Source organism: Xenopus laevis, chromosome 9_10L (assembly GCF_017654675.1).
Source record: "Xenopus laevis strain J_2021 chromosome 9_10L, Xenopus_laevis_v10.1, whole genome shotgun sequence".
NCBI classification, from domain to species: Eukaryota; Metazoa; Chordata; class Amphibia; order Anura; family Pipidae; genus Xenopus; species Xenopus laevis.
Window position 1 is genome coordinate 83,674,672 of NC_054387.1, and position 17,365 is coordinate 83,692,036.

The 17,365-nt window shown below is 41.5% G+C and overlaps 1 protein-coding gene across 1 annotated transcript; it reads left to right on the forward strand.

Moving 5' to 3' along the window:
• Positions 1-573: 573 nt before the first annotated feature.
• arl4c.L (ADP ribosylation factor like GTPase 4C L homeolog) lies at positions 574-2,139 on the forward strand. Its single transcript, XM_018236075.2, has one exon. The coding sequence runs from the start codon at positions 1,003-1,005 to the stop codon at positions 1,582-1,584; it is 582 nt and encodes a 193-aa protein (XP_018091564.1). The 5' UTR covers positions 574-1,002; the 3' UTR covers positions 1,585-2,139.
• Positions 2,140-17,365: the final 15,226 nt, after the last annotated feature.

Below are 17,365 nucleotides of genomic sequence, written 5' to 3' on the forward strand. Positions count from 1 at the left end.
ACATCTGAAATCCCCATCTTGCTGCCAGGTCTGAATTGGGAGTCAAAATAGACTCTGGCATTCCAAGTACAGAGGCCGGAACAACAAGTATATGACATCTTACAGCAGCCTCTCTGGCATTTGCCAGAGCCCACAGATTGCCAGTCCAGACCTGCCTGCTGCCATCAATTTGTAATTGAACTGCAACCCCCAGAAACTCACATACAGATAAAGCCTGCTTACAGGTTCGGGATGCTGACTAAGGTTGTATATTCAGGATTTGGGTACCTCATCATTCTGCCAGAGCTCCTTAATCACCAAGTCAGAGCTCTGTTCGACAGAAGACAAGAAGAAATAATTCAAAATCAACAATCATATTAGTATTGGGTGCAAACTATATGCAGGATCAGAGAATGCAGAAATTACAGACAGTCCTAACAGAATGTAATAAGTATAGGAAGATATTATGACACATTCCCCAAGCTCCTTGTGTGCAGGATCAGCCCTGCCCCTGCTTGTTAGGCTTGCAATGTATTCACAAGACTTTCCAGCATGGAAGGGGTTACATTTAGAAGTCTGGGCTGTGAATCCCTGGGCCGGAGGAGGGGCATGAGTGGGGAGGAGACGGATGGCTGGAGATGCACATTCATTATCATGTGAAGAGCTGGAGGAGGGAGAGAGATAGACAAGGAGCCATAGGAGAAGGGAGGCACAGGAGGTGGCAGACACAACAGTCCTCTCTCAGTCAGGGGATTCCAACAACACACGGCACAGTCCTCTCAGGCACAGGAGCATCGAGGACAACACTCTGCGGTGCATGTGGCTCTCAGACATGTACCTCAGCTGAGGCTGTAAGAGGGTGGGCAAGCTTGGGGAGGTGTCTGGGCTTTCCTATTGGGGTTTCACCTCCAGACAAGAAACTCACTCCCCTGCAAGGAGAGCTCCGCCCCACAGCTGGCACCATCAGGGCATGCCCAGGGTGGGCACGGCGAGCTGGCCAGCATTTTCCCTTGCTGTCTGAACATGGGCAACATTTCCTCTAACATCTCCTCCTTCCAGTCACTGCACATTGTTATGCTGGGTTTGGACTCTGCCGGGAAGACCACTGTACTATACCGCCTCAAGTTCAATGAATTTGTGAACACCGTGCCCACCATCGGCTTCAACACAGAGCGGATCCGGCTGAGCAATGGTGCTGCAAAAGGCATCAGCTGCCACTTCTGGGATGTGGGGGGTCAGGAGAAGCTGCGACCACTCTGGAAGTCGTACAGTCGCTGCACGGATGGGATCATTTATGTAGTGGACTCAGTGGATTCAGACCGGCTGGAAGAAGCCAAAACTGAACTGCACAAGGTGACCAAGTTCGCAGAGAACCTGGGCACCCCCCTCTTGGTTATTGCAAACAAGCAGGATCTGCCCAAATCCCTGGCTGTGACTGAGATTGAGAGGCAGTTGGCATTGCAAGAACTGAGCCCTTCTACCCCTTATCATGTGCAGCCAGCTTGTGCAATCATTGGAGAGGGGCTGACTGAGGGCATGGACAAGCTTTACGAGATGATCCTAAAGAGGAGAAAGACCCTCAAACAAAAGAAGAAACAGCGATAATGACAGGTACTGAGCTCTGGGTGATACTCCACCAAAGATGCCTGTGCATACATATGCCCACATAATAATGGCTACTAGGCTGCCAACACATCTGAAATCTAGATGGCCCCCAGGGGCCCCATATTAGGAGGACTTGTGAACCTCTGTTGCTGGTTTATTGAACAGAACTATGTATTGCTTCACGGGCCATCAGGAATGACTGGGCCCAGTACAGTTCTACTGTCCCCAAAGGCTGCTGTGTTGGTCAACATGGCTTGGGCATATTTGGGCTAATTTCCAATGGATTATTAAGGATTAAACTTGATGGACTCATGTTTTTCTTTTCCAGCCCAATGAACAATATTAAAGAATGAAAGAACAATCTCCTTGCACTGAGTGATATGAGCTGGACCTTGTTTCACCAGTGGGACTTGATTTAACCCTTAGCAGGGCAGGACCCTGCTGTTTAACCCCTTTTGTGCTAAGGGAGACTCATTATTGCAGTGCAATATGCTGACAACTCCCCCAGCTCCAATTATGGATTAAAACCTTTACTATATATATATATATATATATATATATATATATATATATATATATATATATATATATATATATATATATATATGTGTGTGTGTATATATATATATATATATATATATATATATATACAAGGATGACCTGCTGTAAGGACAGGAACATTGGAACGAATTGAAGAGGGACAAATACTACTGTATTTTGGATGACAAGGGGCAAACATGATGCATTCTATTCATTTTCATGCCAAATTGAAACTTGAAAATGGCCATTGTATGGTGGTCATACATTTAATGGGGACAGATACTTGTGTCTCTATCTTTCTGTCCCCTGTCCAATGCTTGAGCTATACAGAATATTGCTTTCTAGTCTGAGCTGTTTTAGTCGCCCCTATCTCCTTATGGCATCTGTGGCTGGTGTTCATGTGGCTATGGATTGTCTTCCTGTCTTCTCTTATTCCTTCCCCCTCCTTCTCTCTCTCTTTCTCTCTGCAGGCCAAAGATTCACAGCCAAGACTTCTAAATGTAACCCCTTCCATGCTGAAAAGTCTTGTGAATACAGTGTAAGCCTAGCAAACAGGGACAGGGCTGATCCTGCACAGAAGGAGCTTGGGGGATGTGTCCTAATATCTTCCTATACTTATTTCTGTTGCATGGGATTAACATTAGGACTGTCTGTTATTTCTGCATTGTCTGATCCTGCATATAGTTTGCACCCAATACTAATATGGTTGTTGATTTTGAATAATTTCTGCTCGTCTTGCCTGTGTTTTATTATTCTTATTTTACACCCGTTCAGCATAGTGTGTTGAACAGAGCGAATTACTAGCATACTGTTTAGTTACCGACAATGCCAACAGGTTTTATTATAGAGATATGTTCAGGGTCTGAGTTGATGATCAAGGGGCCCAACATAAATTCTGGGGCCCAAGTACAAGGGAGCAAAAACGACTGTGACTCAGGAAGATCCAATCTCAGAAAGCTCCCAGCCCCCATCAACAGGCTTTGTTTCTTGGTGACTTTCTGGGAGTTGCAGCTCAATAACAAGTTGATAGCCGCAGGTTGGGGATTCTGGGAGTACTAAATTATATCTATAGAATATAATTTGCATGTTGCTCCTTTATCAGCATTTCTCCCTCAAGGTGCCCTGGTGGTGCCCTCTCTGTCCTACTCTACAGCTACAGGCATTTTCTCAAATCTGCTGCCTTCTGCCCCACGCCTGCAAATGCAATGACAGGCTCAGCGCCAGCCTGTCAATGCACACCTGGTGCAGATACGTTTCTGTGCTGAAATCTTCCCAGTGTGTGCGCTGACAGGCTGAAGCTGTACTGCAATAAGCACTGATATATCTGTGCCAGCGGAGAAAACACACCATGGGGGTTATGTAATAAAAAGGCACTACGTTTGCCCAGGTGCAGTAACCCATATAAAGCAATCAGCAGGTATAAACATCTTATTGGTTGCTATGAGTTACTGCTACTAAGCAAACTTAGTGCTTTATATTACATATGGGGGCATGTGGCAGTAGTCTAAAGCCAAATCTGCTGCATCTGCACTAACCCAGTTTCCACCTTTAGCCCTTCACATTCCTACATTTCACTGGGTCGAGACTTCGGGGGAGATTTATTATGTGTTGTAAAAAACTGTGAAATAATTTGCCACACATCACTGTGTAAAAATTGTCGTAAAAATGGCGTAATATTTTCATGCTTTTTGTTTGAGCAACTTCCGCCAGAACTTACTTACAAAGGTTTGAAGCAGTGTAAAATAACTGTGGAAAATCTGGCAAACACCTTGATAAGTTTGCTATTTATTTTACAGAGCTTTTTACACTTTTTTTTCCCGGTGAATTTTGTTTCTACATAGCATAATAAATAGACCCCTTCTTGTATGCAGGTGAATGTAGCAGTCTGTCTGCTGTGCCCCCCATCAGTTCAGCTAATTTAGGTGATGTCAATAATCTGTCTGCTTGTCTCCGTTTGTCCCGACTCCAATAAGACAGTGTCAGTGGTCAGTCTACTGTGTTCCCATTTCCATATGTCCAACTGCGTTTACACTTTTACTGATGGTAAATAAAGAAATAAATGCATTTTACAGTAACAAAGCAAAATCCTTTGTGTGAGTGGTTGCTCTGATACCAGGTGAGCACATAAAATGGCTGACAACTGTTGCAAATTATTCTGTTTACCCGGTGGTGTTAAATTGATGCTGAAAATATTACAACTTTTATTTTAGATCAGTGCCCAGAGCATGCAATACAGATCAGCTAAAAACACACAAAGTACTGGGTACTGCTGTTTATGCTTAAAAATGAATGATCCTTTTGCAGTGTTCAGTAAAACAGCACACATATTATCTATAAACAAGAGGCACACCTATGCTTAATATATGCAGATTACAGATATAGGGCAAGTGCACACAGGGCTTGTTGTTGCCCATGGGTGACAACACATTACAGGTTAATTTGATACATTAATCATCATTATTTCATGCAGGAAATAAGGGCATATAAGACACATTTATAAATTCTGCTGAGAACAGACAGTAATGTGCACAGATTTCTTGCTTGTGTATATGTATCTATACATATGAACTGGAGTTGCCACGTGGCTTATTTCATCTGAGTGTTTCTCCAAGGGCAACATTGTGGTCAGAATTTCATGTGTTGTTCTTTTGTCTTAGGATTGTTCCTCTGCTAAGGGAAGTATTACTATTATACCCTTGTATAAAAAGCAATATAGAGAAAAAAAGTAATGACCTCATTCTTAATTGCCCCTTTAAAGGATTTGTTCACCTTTAAAATTAAGTTTTTCGTTTGTTTATAGATGGATATACTCATAGAACATTGGTCTTCATATTTTTATACTGCATGGTTTTAGAATGATTGCCCTCCCTGTTTGCCTTAACCTGGAATATTAAAGGCTCTCCGGTAGCCAGAGACATTGACTCATTCAGCCAGTTAGCATTCTCATTTTGAGGCTTACCATGTATTTTCATATTTATATTAGAAAATGTTATATTATGACCCTTGCTGGTCATCCTCCATTATGTCTTCCAAAACAGGTCAGTTCCCAAACCAATCAAGTATACAATCAAGTATATTGTAATATAACAGAATGCCAGCACAATAGATTTTATGTTATTGCTTTTCACTTTGCCCTTTGCCACCCCACATGTCTGGTAATGTAGCTTAAACAGATCAAAGTGACCAGGGACTAAATGGGGTTAAGAACTGGTGGATGGCAACATTTTGGCGCCAAAGTCTGCTGTGTCTGTCAGCACCCAAGCCCAGGCAATGTATTCAGGTGGCAGCAGAGCAGCAGCAGAAGAACAGATTATTGACCTGCATTTCTCTGCAGATCGAGATCCACACCATTTGCCCCTAGCCTTAGGGTAAGGTCGCCCGAAGTTGCCTCCATGAGGCAACTTCGGGCGATTATGGAAAACACATCACTGCGTGTGCATTAGCACAGGCGACTTTTCATTATAGCCTATGGGAAAACACGCTGAGCCAGTTCGGGGAGATTGTCGCTCAGAAGACAAGGCTCGTGTGAACTAACCCTAAGTAGGAGAAATAACAGCTTGCCAGAAAGTAGTTCCATCCTAAAGTGCAGGCACAAGTCACATGACTGGGGCAGCGGGGAAATGGACAATATGTCTAGCCCCATGTCAGATTTCAAAATTGAATATAAAAAAATCTGTTTGTGCACAGTCCAAGAGTAGATTGTTGGCGATATTTATCGCTTTCTAACAAATTAGCAGCCTCAACTGAGTTTTCCATTGGTTTTCATTTACATTGCAATTGTTACTATTCCAGGAAGATTTAACTAGAAAATGTCACATTTGGATAATCCATCTTAATACTATTAGAATTTAGATGATTATTGTGTGTAATCTTTCTTTTAAATTCATTCTATTAAGCTTTATTCAGTGGCACCAGGGTGTAAAGGTAAACAATGGAGACCCTGAATCCGTCCGATAAACAGGATCAAAGACAATAATAATGAAAGTCATACAGGATGGTTGTCGGTGCTTTTTTTTGAGGAGGAAGTTGACACAGACACGTGCCGACCAGGAAATACCCTTCCCAATAAAATGCAGAAGTACAGTGAAACCTCAATTTTACATCCCCTGATTTTAAGTTTTTCCTCATTTTACATTGTTGTTATGTGGTCCCACATATATATTATGTATAAAACATTTCCCTGATTTTACATTTTCCTGGATTTTACACCATTTATTTCTGGTCCCCTGAAAAATGTAAAAAAAAAAATAGGGGTTTTATTGTAGTTACATGAACCAGTATTTTGCATATATGGCTTTTTAGCAATGAGGGAATACAGAGTTATAAAAGATGCACTTCATTCAGCATCACTCACTTAATTCTGGGCACAAATGATATAACATGTAACCTTTAAAGCAACTAGTATGGCAAGGGATTGCAAGAGGATTGGACAAGTTTCCTACTGTCCTTGCTTATAGAAGGAAGAGCTGTGAATTAAGTCTATGGCACATAGTTTTGTGAGTTGCAGAATTGTAGAGTAGAACTACGTTGGTCAAAACATACAAAATCAACTGTGACCGGAACAGACATCAGCACTGAAAGACGGTCACTGCTCAGAAACAGAACACAACACCTAGTGTGCCATAAGCCTTGACTTCATCCCTATTTATTCAAGCCTTTTGAGTGTGTATACCAACAATATATATATATAGAATAAGCATGGCCATGATCATTTGTGTTGCAGCCGGATTTGATCAGGCCAGATTGAAAATCTTGTCGGCAAAGGCCCGCATTTGTGCATTTAACAGTTCCTCAGGTCCCCATCGGCCAGATTTGGCCCAGTATGTGCACTGTTTGCCCACTTATTTGGCAGCCTCACTAGAATAGCAAATATTGCAGTAGATAACTCCCTCTGATAATTCAGCTGATGCAGTAGACTCACCACTATAGGTTGTGTTGCCAAGTATCACAAAGCAACCAACTGCCTATGTGGTTTTTGATTGGCACTCATCAGAAGCCACCAATGAACATCAGTGCCCCCCTGCAACTAGACAGTGCAACAGTATTCCCGATTGGGTGTCTCAGTTGTCATTCATCTGGCAGCATTCATAGAGGGTCATGGCACAGCAGTTTAGGACATGTTATGCTCCAAAAAACTTCTTCCTACATATCTAAGATTTTTTACAACTTAAAGGGTGAAAGGTCTACCTTTTCTGGGTCAATATAAACTGGTATAGTTACTCTTATCTTGTTATATTCTGGTAACAAGAACCCGTTGCTTCCATCCAGAGCAAAAGTAATCAATAAATCCAGTGAGTGGGAAATGATACCAATAGGGGCAGGAATTCTGCTGCAAGGTGTCTTTATTCAACGACATGTTTCAAGCTTAACAGCTCTATCAAGGGATAGAGAGCTGTTAAGCTCGAAACATGTAGTTGAATAAAGACACCTTGCAGCAGAATTCCTGCCCCTATTGGTATCAATTCCCACTCATTGTATTTATTGATACCTTTTCTGGGTGAAGCTTCATTCTAAACTTATTACAGTGGTAATACAGCATTCATGGCTTTGCACTTTATTTCCAGGAGGCAAAATATTTCCTAACCTGCAACATTTACATTGCTATTGTACTTAGTAAACTAGAAAAATCTGTTCTACCACTTACACTTTTTGTTCCATGAAAATCGACACACAGGCACTGGAAGTCTTAGGCAGTGTAGCACTGGCAGTGGAAACACAAACAAAGATATACAGAGTCAAGATTGTACAAAAAAACTGTATATATTTTGGGGGTCAATTATCACTGGTGTGTGCCATGTATAGAGCAAAGCTGTAGCAGAGACAATTATTTTCTTTCTGTTTCTACAACTTTCCCCTGGGAACACCTGCAGAAATTAAACACCATAGTCACATATTCAGTAGAACACTGATAGAGGTGCAGTTAAATAAATGTAAGGCCTGGTGTCTTCTTCATGGCCATACAGGAACAGATAATATCATACGAAATTTGATATGATATTTGGTGTGTATGGCAGGAGACAAGATGACCAATATCGCCTTTGAAGGTGCACGTACATCAGCCAGTGTTTACTGCTGAATCATCAGATACTGGTAGAATTCTGTTGTTTCTACCTGTATATCTGATGATTCACTCTAAATGTTTGTATTGAAAACAGAGATCATTCCTGTGACCATTGTCGCAGGAAAGTTCGTTATTGTAATGTGTATGGCCACTTTTATGGGATGCACCAAATCCCTGTAGAACCGGAATGTGATAAGGAAAAAAACGATTGATTTATTGTGAAGAAAGAGGCATAAAGCAGGTGAACTCTCCTCTCCCATTTGTGAAGTGCCAACTATACCTGCCTCTTCACATGAGTTCAAACTGCCACATGTAAAAGACATGCAGTGATCCTGGATAATTGCTTGAAAATGAGAAGGAAGGGATTTTTGAACCATTACCCGGGGTCCCTGCATGTAATGTGCTTTACATGCAGCGATTCCAAAAATTGTGTAGGGGCAAGTATTGTCTGGCGCTGGAGAGGGAAGGGACCTCCTTCCTGCTGTCTCTCTTACCACATGGCACTTAAGCCCTGTGTCATTATATAAGCTATGTGTACTTTGTGTATATTTATTGTATTTATTATGTTACTTGCCCTCCATGTGTGTACTTTTATATATTGTACAGCACTGTGGGTCCTTTACAAATAAAATTATATACATACATACATACATACTGTACATACATACATTTCCCATGGAGCAATGAAGCTCCCTGTGTATCCAGCTGAACTACAAATCATTAATATAATAATTATATCTATATTTACATATTGAACAGACTGGAGTGTTGGGTTTACACTATCACTTACACTAGATAATGTAAACACCGGTGCAATTAACACAAGTGAGTGTAAGCATAAGATGAAACTTCCATAAGTCTATTATCTCCTGCACGGAGCCTCATCTTCCTCACATGCTGTGGAGGAGCTACTGACGTTATCATTGTTTATCACGCCAAGGGAACATTCCTAAAATGCCATTGGTAAGTCTCCCATTTGTCTCAGCTGACCGCCCCTCACCTTTTTATGAATCACTGCAAACTGCTTTTCCTTAGTTGCTGCTGTATTTGTAACTGAGACTTTTGAAGGAAAAAAATAAAAACTGCCCATGTAATGTTTATGAGCCTTTGGGATAAAGCGTATCTGACCCTGCTTTGTCTTGTGGCATTGATGAAGGAGTAAAATCCCAAGCAAGATAGGCTTTTGTAGTTTGCCTGAAAGGAAACAGTTGGGTAGTACCAGGAAAAAGGAAGATTATTTCATACTTACCGAGATCTTCCTTTCCTAGACGTACTCCATGTCAGTACGTTACGGGATAGCCCCTCCTCCCTGCTCCAATTAGAAGGAACCTCCCCAAGCCTTTAAAAGGCCACCACACCCACCTACCGGCGTCTTTGTAACAAGCTCTTAAATTACCGGAAAAGAAAGGGCGGGTGTACTGACATGGAGTACGTCTAGGAAAGGAAGATCTCGGTAAGTATGAAATAATCTTCCTTTTTCCCTAGACGTACTCCATGTCAGTACGTTACGGGACATAGCAAGTTAACGTTATCCCATGGGAGGGAATATGCTTTAAGAAGAAACTGTAATAAGGAAAGGAGTATCTCTGACTAGATAGTCCACCATCATGCAAACTCCTTACCTTAATATAGAGAGTCCAGGTGAAAACCCCAGAATAAGTTCACCAGGCTAAGAATAGAGCTATAGTATAGCATATACTATAGAGAAAGAGAGAGAGAGCGCGAGAGAGAGATGTTAGCCCACTGAGAGTGAGGAACAAGTTAGCTCACTAACCACCACTTCACCCTCCAGAAGAGAGAGAGAGGAAGACAGTCCTGTAAAAGGCGAATTCAGCAAGCTGAAATACTTACTCTCCTACTCACCAAAAAGCATTCATCACATGTATGCCTAATTTCAGTGCACATTGCAAGGTACCTGTAAGAAACACTTGGTAGGAGTAAGAACCCAAAACAGACACAATATAGAAATGATCTGCTTAGGATATATCCATAAATGTAGGATATCCAATGTACCCTCAGGTACCCAAGGCCAGTACCATAAATATCTTCATATCAGAATGCATGTTAGTCAGGACTGTTCTAACAGAAAGCAGATCCTAAAGATTGGAGACAAGGGCACCTGAGAAAATAATTGGGATTAGAATTCCTTACCCTGTGTAAGGTCCTGTGATGAGGCAGACTCAATTAACTGTAAAGAGTTGAGCAACTACAGTACCTAAGAAAGAGCCCCTGTTGGTTGACCCAACCTAGTACTCTGAGAGGTATAACTGAATACCCCTAAGGTTACAGATCCCAATAACCACAGTGCAACTAAAGGACTAATTCCAAGATTTATGGAGGCAGATTATATGCCCTGGATAAATGTTTATAGTCACCCACAAACCTGTGTTCTCTCTACCCATAAGGCACCCACTTAGATGTGGAATCAACTATACTACATATTTAATCATTGAGGCTGACCTTGGAACTGGAGGGACACTATGGATGTTCCAGTAAGTGTCAGAAGGGCCTCTGATCTACTAGAGTAATGCTGGGTCATATGTATCAGGAGTAGCACAGGAATGTGAATCCGAGAACAAACCAGGATAATAGGAGTGTTGTATCTGGAAATTACCTGGACATTGAGCTCTGTGCGAATGTTTCAGACACAATTTTCAGCAGGTGTAAATGTAATCCCCCTAGCATAGGGAATAATGTGACAGACATGGTCAAAACAGACAAAAAAAATACTTCCAAGCCTCCCATTTGAAGCTAGACAAACCTGTAGGACAGATACATAAACTATCCTTAATTCATTCTCAATGAAATTAATGACTGGAAGTGGTAAGAGATTACACTCTACTGTAATGACTGCAACCGTCCCACTTAAGGGAAGACTATGATCCTGCTCAGAAGAGCCAAGTACATTTTCGGCCGAAGCAATAGGATAAGTAGCAACTGCAGTATGTAACTGAGGAGGAAAGATCCAAAACTGCTGGTGTTCCAAGAGGGCACAGACATAGAGAGGGAAAATAATTAACGCTCCTAGGATGCCTCCATCTGCTGTCCAATCAGTTTACCTATCTGGTGTGGAAGAACAGCCGGCCCTGTATTCTAAAAAACCACTAACTAGGGGTTTGAGAATTGAAGAAAAAATAAATAAATAAATAAAATAAATGGGCCCAAAATAAGTGCCTTCTGGACACAGAGCCTTAAGTCACAAAGCCGTTTTGATGATAGTATAAGGTAGTATAAGCAGAATATCCCTATCCTGGGCCAGACTTGAACAGAGGTCATCTCTATGGACTAACAAGACACTTTGGAGGACTCCTATAGCCTGAAAACCCTTGGTTTGAAATATATACCTTATGCAAATTCCCAGTGGCCTGATATGTATGTGTACCCTGTCTCTATAGACACCCTGTATTGGCAGATAAAATGTCCCCTCTATCCTGACATTAAGAATATCAGTAGAAATAGTATAGGAATAACACTGGGTAGTAGCTCCCCTCTCTAATTTGTAGGAGGCACCAAGGAGTCACCCTAAAAAACGGTAGAAATACATCTGGGGATCCTTCAGCCAAGCATAGAGAACTGTATACCTTGTTCTTCCTTAAACCTATGAATATGGAATTTCCACAGGTTGCACCCCTCGAAACTAGCCAGATGTCCTGGCTGCTATAGTGAAATTTATGGATGAAGAGTTCAAGTACTGATTGTTCCAGGAATCTTCAAAAATACTATATGTTGCATAAAAATATAGGTTTATTGAGCCAACGTTTCTGGTTCCAAAAAAGAACCCATCCCAAGGACACAAATCATATATAGATATCTGTGCAAACATATATACACACTCATATACATGCCTTAATAATAAAATATATGCACCTGCCTATGGCCCTCTTATAGATGCAAACATATATGTTGCTTGGTAGACCAGTTGTATTATGGAGTTTATCCATTTATTGAGCATTTGTTCTGAAGGCAGTAGAATCCCCCTGCAGGATGTGGGCCATGGTGCAAGCATATATTAAAATATGTGATAATAATATGTACCTCGGTCAGAGTCCTAAGCTCCTGGTAGAGCACAGTACCCGACCCCAGAGCTCGAGCTGCGTGGGTAGTAATAGACTGCACAATTGACTGGGCAAAGCAATTATCTGGTCCTCCATTCGTTCAGGCAGTGATCGGTGATACAAGGCTGCTGAATCTGGAAAAATTTACATTCAATGGTCCCAAAAGTAGTACATACCTGTGGTTATTGTTAACCCAGCAATCCTTATGACAGACAGGCTTCAGAACTCCTGTAGTGCTTATCAAGACAAAGTTAAGCTTACCTGCCATCGGGAAAAAATATTGCCTAGTGTTTAATTTATTAAGCCATATCTTATCCCAGGAGCAATGCCATAGAATGAAAAGACCTTCATATGTAGGTATTCCTATCAGTACTCATCTGGATTAAACCTGAATGTACCCCAGAAACAATTACAACCCCATGTAATGCATAGTTTAGGTTAGCTGCAGTCAGAGCAAACCTATATCAGACCTTCATAGCCACCCAGTCCAGTGATGTACATCTATTAGAGCTACTGGTTCAAGGTGAGTAATAATTAGAGCATATCATACTGCAGAGAATAGGAGCATACAGATATGATCACAGCAACATGTAATACATAAAATATTAGCTACTGCTTAGGGCAAGCGTAAATCTGGTCCTAGCCGTTCCCAGGCCTGTGCTTTACATACCTTAGGGCTACCTATTCCAGGTGAGCCATAGCCAGGGTATATACTGCAGAAGAAAATATAAGCACAGATTCAATCACAGTAACATGAAATACATAGTTTATATGAGCTGCTGCTTAGGGCAAGCATATCTCAGGGCCTAGCAACTCAAAAGGCCTGTGCTCTACATCCATTAGGGCTACTTGTTCCATGAGAGAAATAGCCAAATCGTAAACTGCAGAAAACATGCAATACATAATTAGGTTAGCTGCTGCTTATAGCAAGCATGTATCAGGACCTAGCAGCAAGACAGATCTGTGCTCTACATATCGCAGGGCTACGTGTTCTTTGTGAGCAATAGCCAGAGCATAAGCTGTATAACAAAATAGTAGCACAGGTACAATCACAGCAATATGAAATACATAGTTAGATTAGCTGCTGCTTCGAGCAAGCATGTCTCAGGGCCTAGCAGCCAGCCAGACCTGTGCTCTACATCCTGTAGGGCCACGTTTTACCTGTGAGCAATAGCCAGAGCTTAAGCTGTAGAACAAAATAGGAGCACAGGTACAATCACGGAAACATGAGGTCCATAGTTTAGATTAGCTGCTGTATAGAGCAAGCTTATATCGGGCCCTAGCATTCAGCCAGACCTTTGCTCGACCTCCATTATGGCTACCTTTTCTATGTGAGCAATAGCCAAAACATAGAATGCAGAACAAAAATAGCGCAATACATATTATGGATTATCTGATGTTTATAGCAAGTATATATCAGAGCCTAGCAGCCCCCCCAGCCCAGTGATCCATATTCAATAGGGCTACTGGTGTCCTATTTGTAAATGGCTTGTGCTTTCAGGCAGGAAACAATCATAACCAGGCACAGTGCAGATAAGCATATGAATATATAGCATGCAAGCAGTTAGTTAGACTTTAGTACACTGCAGAACAGCATATGGACACACTCCTTACCTGCTGCTCATTATGCAAGGCTGGAAGCTGACCCTTTAATGTCACAAATTCCAGGACACTCTATTGTTAACAGGAAAACAGGCCTCACAAGTTTACTGACAACAGCAGGACTTACCTGAGGCTGCAGCTTCCTAGCTTGCTGAGTTAGAGAGTGGGCGGAGCCATCTCCACTTGCTTTAGCTGGACCTGATTATACTCAGCTGGTGTCTGCACTCAGTGGGGGGTTGATTATACTCAGCTGGTGTCTGTATAGGCAGGGAACCCAAAGCAACTGCGTGGGGTTATACTGAGGCAAATTGGATAATTAGTGTTGGTGCTTCCTGCACAGGCCCAAGTTTGCTATAATATGAAGCCTATAGCGAAACTTTTTTATATTTTTTATTTTTTTATTATTATTTTAACTACCTCCACCTTAGGAAAGTCTGTTGAGGGAGGCAGTTGGCCATGACCTGCCCCCATTAAAACAAAAATAAAACAAAGGTAACAGGGGGCAGTAAGGTTCAGACCCCTAACTAATTAGCCTAAATTAACTGCCACCTCCCTCGCCCATTCGTAAAAATGGGGTGTAGGGGCCACATACACCAGTGCCGCCTGAGGCCCTCTGGGCAGGTCGGGAGGGCACACGAATGGGGGGACAAGCACCTGCCACCCAATGCTCTTGATAGCAATACAGGAAGGCAACTGAAATACAGGCAGACAAGGAGTAGCAAACATTGCACCTCAGTGCCTTACCTGATTCAGGAGCTGAAGTTCAGAAGACTCCAGGTCTGAGGTAGTGTGCTGGGGGGAAAAAAGGTCCCATGGACCAAAACCCCTGTCCCTAGGACGCCTTCCGGGCAGGCCTAATGCTTTCCTAGGCATAAAAAGAGAAAAACAAAAATTTGCTTCTAATGATTGAGGCCTTTGTTCAGAGAACAAAGCCAAGAGCATAAGAGAAGGAAAAAAAAGACGCCGGTAGGTGGGTGTGGTGGCCTTTTAAAGGCTTGGGGAGGTTCCTTCTAATTGGAGCAGGGAGGAGGGGCTATCCCGTAACGTACTGACATGGAGTACGTCTAGGGAAATAGATTACCCCGTGCAAGGACACAAATTGTAAATGACCCTTATCCCTTTAGGTGCTGTCTCTGTTTGATCTAGCCATGCCACTTCCAGTAAATAGACAATGTAACACAGATCATAGAGAAACCCAAATATGTCGAATCCATGGTACTGATATGCCAGGACTTCTGTATCAATGCCACCAATCCTGTCTTGTATGTAAAGGGTTAAAGATGTAAACTAGAAGGTTGTTTCCATAACTTCACTTCTTTCACAATATTCAACATTAAATGTCATGTAAAAGGCAATACTTTTTTTATTCTGGCAAGAGTATTTTTGGACCAAAATGCCCATACAAAGTTATTATATATCCATTATCCAGAAAGCTCTGAATTATGGGAAGGCCATCTCCCATATACTCCATTTTATCCAAATGATCCAATTTTTCAAAAATTATTTCCTTTTTCTCTGTAATAAAACAGTACCATGTACTCGATCCAATCTAATGAGTCCTTATTGGAAGCAAAACCAGCCTATTGGGTTTATTTGATGTTTACAAGATTTTCTAGTAGACATAAGGTATGAAGAGGCAAATTACAGAAAGATCCATTATCCAGAAAACCTCAGGTCCCGAGCATTCTGGATAACAGATCCCATAACTGTATTATATTTTGCAAGTTATATATTTTTTGCATTTTGATTACTCTGCTCCTTGCTAGCTTAAAAAGTTTGATTAATGTAAATCATTTCAAGTAGTATGTATAGTGGTGAAAATATTTTTTTTTGGATTTACTAAAATTAAAACTATGAATAAGCCCCAGCAGTTTAAATTTTAGCACATGTAATTAATACAGTACAGAACCGAAAAGATTCATACTGCCCCATCCTAAACAGCACCCTGTGCCATAGGTGAACAACATTTTCCTACTTTACTTAAAAATAAAAAAAAAACTGCAGTGGCCTATTTATGAGGGAATTCTCCAGTGGTTTCCAAGGTGAGGTTTGCCTTTTGGGAGATAACAATGATCTGCAGACATTCCAGAGGATGGGGGAGGCTAAACCAAATAAGTAAATGGAATGGAGGGGCGTATGGAACTTATTGCTGCACAGTCTCAAATTATGCATTTAGGACACAAAGCTCTGAAGGCAAAATAATACAAATTCAGAAATGCAGTTGGCATTTCTAATTGCTAAAGCCCTAACAAGCATTTCTCGAAAAACTACGTAACTACTGTTGGTGGTGTTGTTTACAAGAATTTTTTTACATCAGATGTTAATGGAGGTTCAGGAGCTTGTGTAAACCCACAAACCAAAATTGATGAAATGCAGGAAGACTTGTTGAGTCTTGCTGATATGAAGGATTGATATATTTAGAAGGTCATTATCCCATTGCTCAGTTTGATTGGTAACTTTGTAACTAAAGCCCTGGTACCAGCTTGGCCAACTGTCTGGCTCACCCTATAACATAATACAAATTATCTGTATGAGCAAATCAGCAATGTAGGGCCAATGTACCCCACTGTCTTGTATCCCCTTCTATTTTTATACAGTAAGATGTAATAAGGACCCTCTCTACATCCTGTATTAGTTTATGTTATCTGTATGTTTGCTGAGTATTGTACTGTGCTGAAAAATATGTTGGTGCTTTCTAGACTTGCTAATGATATAATAGGAATTATGGCAATAGTTTGGTAAAAAAATATTCTCTCTTGCTCTCTATGGTTTTCTCAAATTGCAGAATAGAGCTGTGTGTAGTTAGCTCATGTTGGAGCTATAATAAAGGAGTTGTTCAAGCTTAACCTGTTAGTCATAAACAACTTTTAAGTCAACCTAGTTCTCCATCAATTGAAAGGCCAGATGAACAGGTCAAAAACACGAGGCACCATTTCATTAGCAAGGGCCTTCTCAGTGGGCTAAAAACATAGGTCATTATCCCCTGAGTGCTGGATATGGTCAACCTAAACTGGTCATTAAGCTGGAAAGATCACAAAATGAGCAGATCTTTGCACTATATGACAACCTATGTGCTGGGTCATATCAGTCTGAACCGTTTGTTTGGCCCAGGGCCACCAATTGGATCATAACAAAGGCCAAGCAGGCCTTTCGGGAGAGGACATCATCAATGTTCCTCTATGGTCCTCACCCCGGCCTGGCTGGTAAAAATGTTGCTTGATGCCAATATTATTAATAGGAAAAAAACCATAAAAATAAAAGAAGGCCAGTATTTTTTTTCCAGAAAAGGTGGTAACCCTAGGTAGGTCCCATACAGAGGCAGATAAACTACCATCTCAGTCTGAAGGGGCCAGATCCGCAGTTTAAATCTGCTTGTGTATGACCAGCTTGCAGAATGAGCAGAATGGGTATCTAAATTAGAATACGCCTAAACATGCACCGCATTCCACCCTGACCCTCTTATGCCCTAACATTTCCTCAATAAACGCAAACCCCACCCATCCCCTGCAAGCCCCATGCCATA

Excerpts from the sequence above, each read along its gene's own strand:
- arl4c.L (XM_018236075.2), top strand. The coding sequence starts at position 1,003 with ATGGGCAACATTTCCTCTAACATCTCCTCCTTCCAGTCACTGCACATT.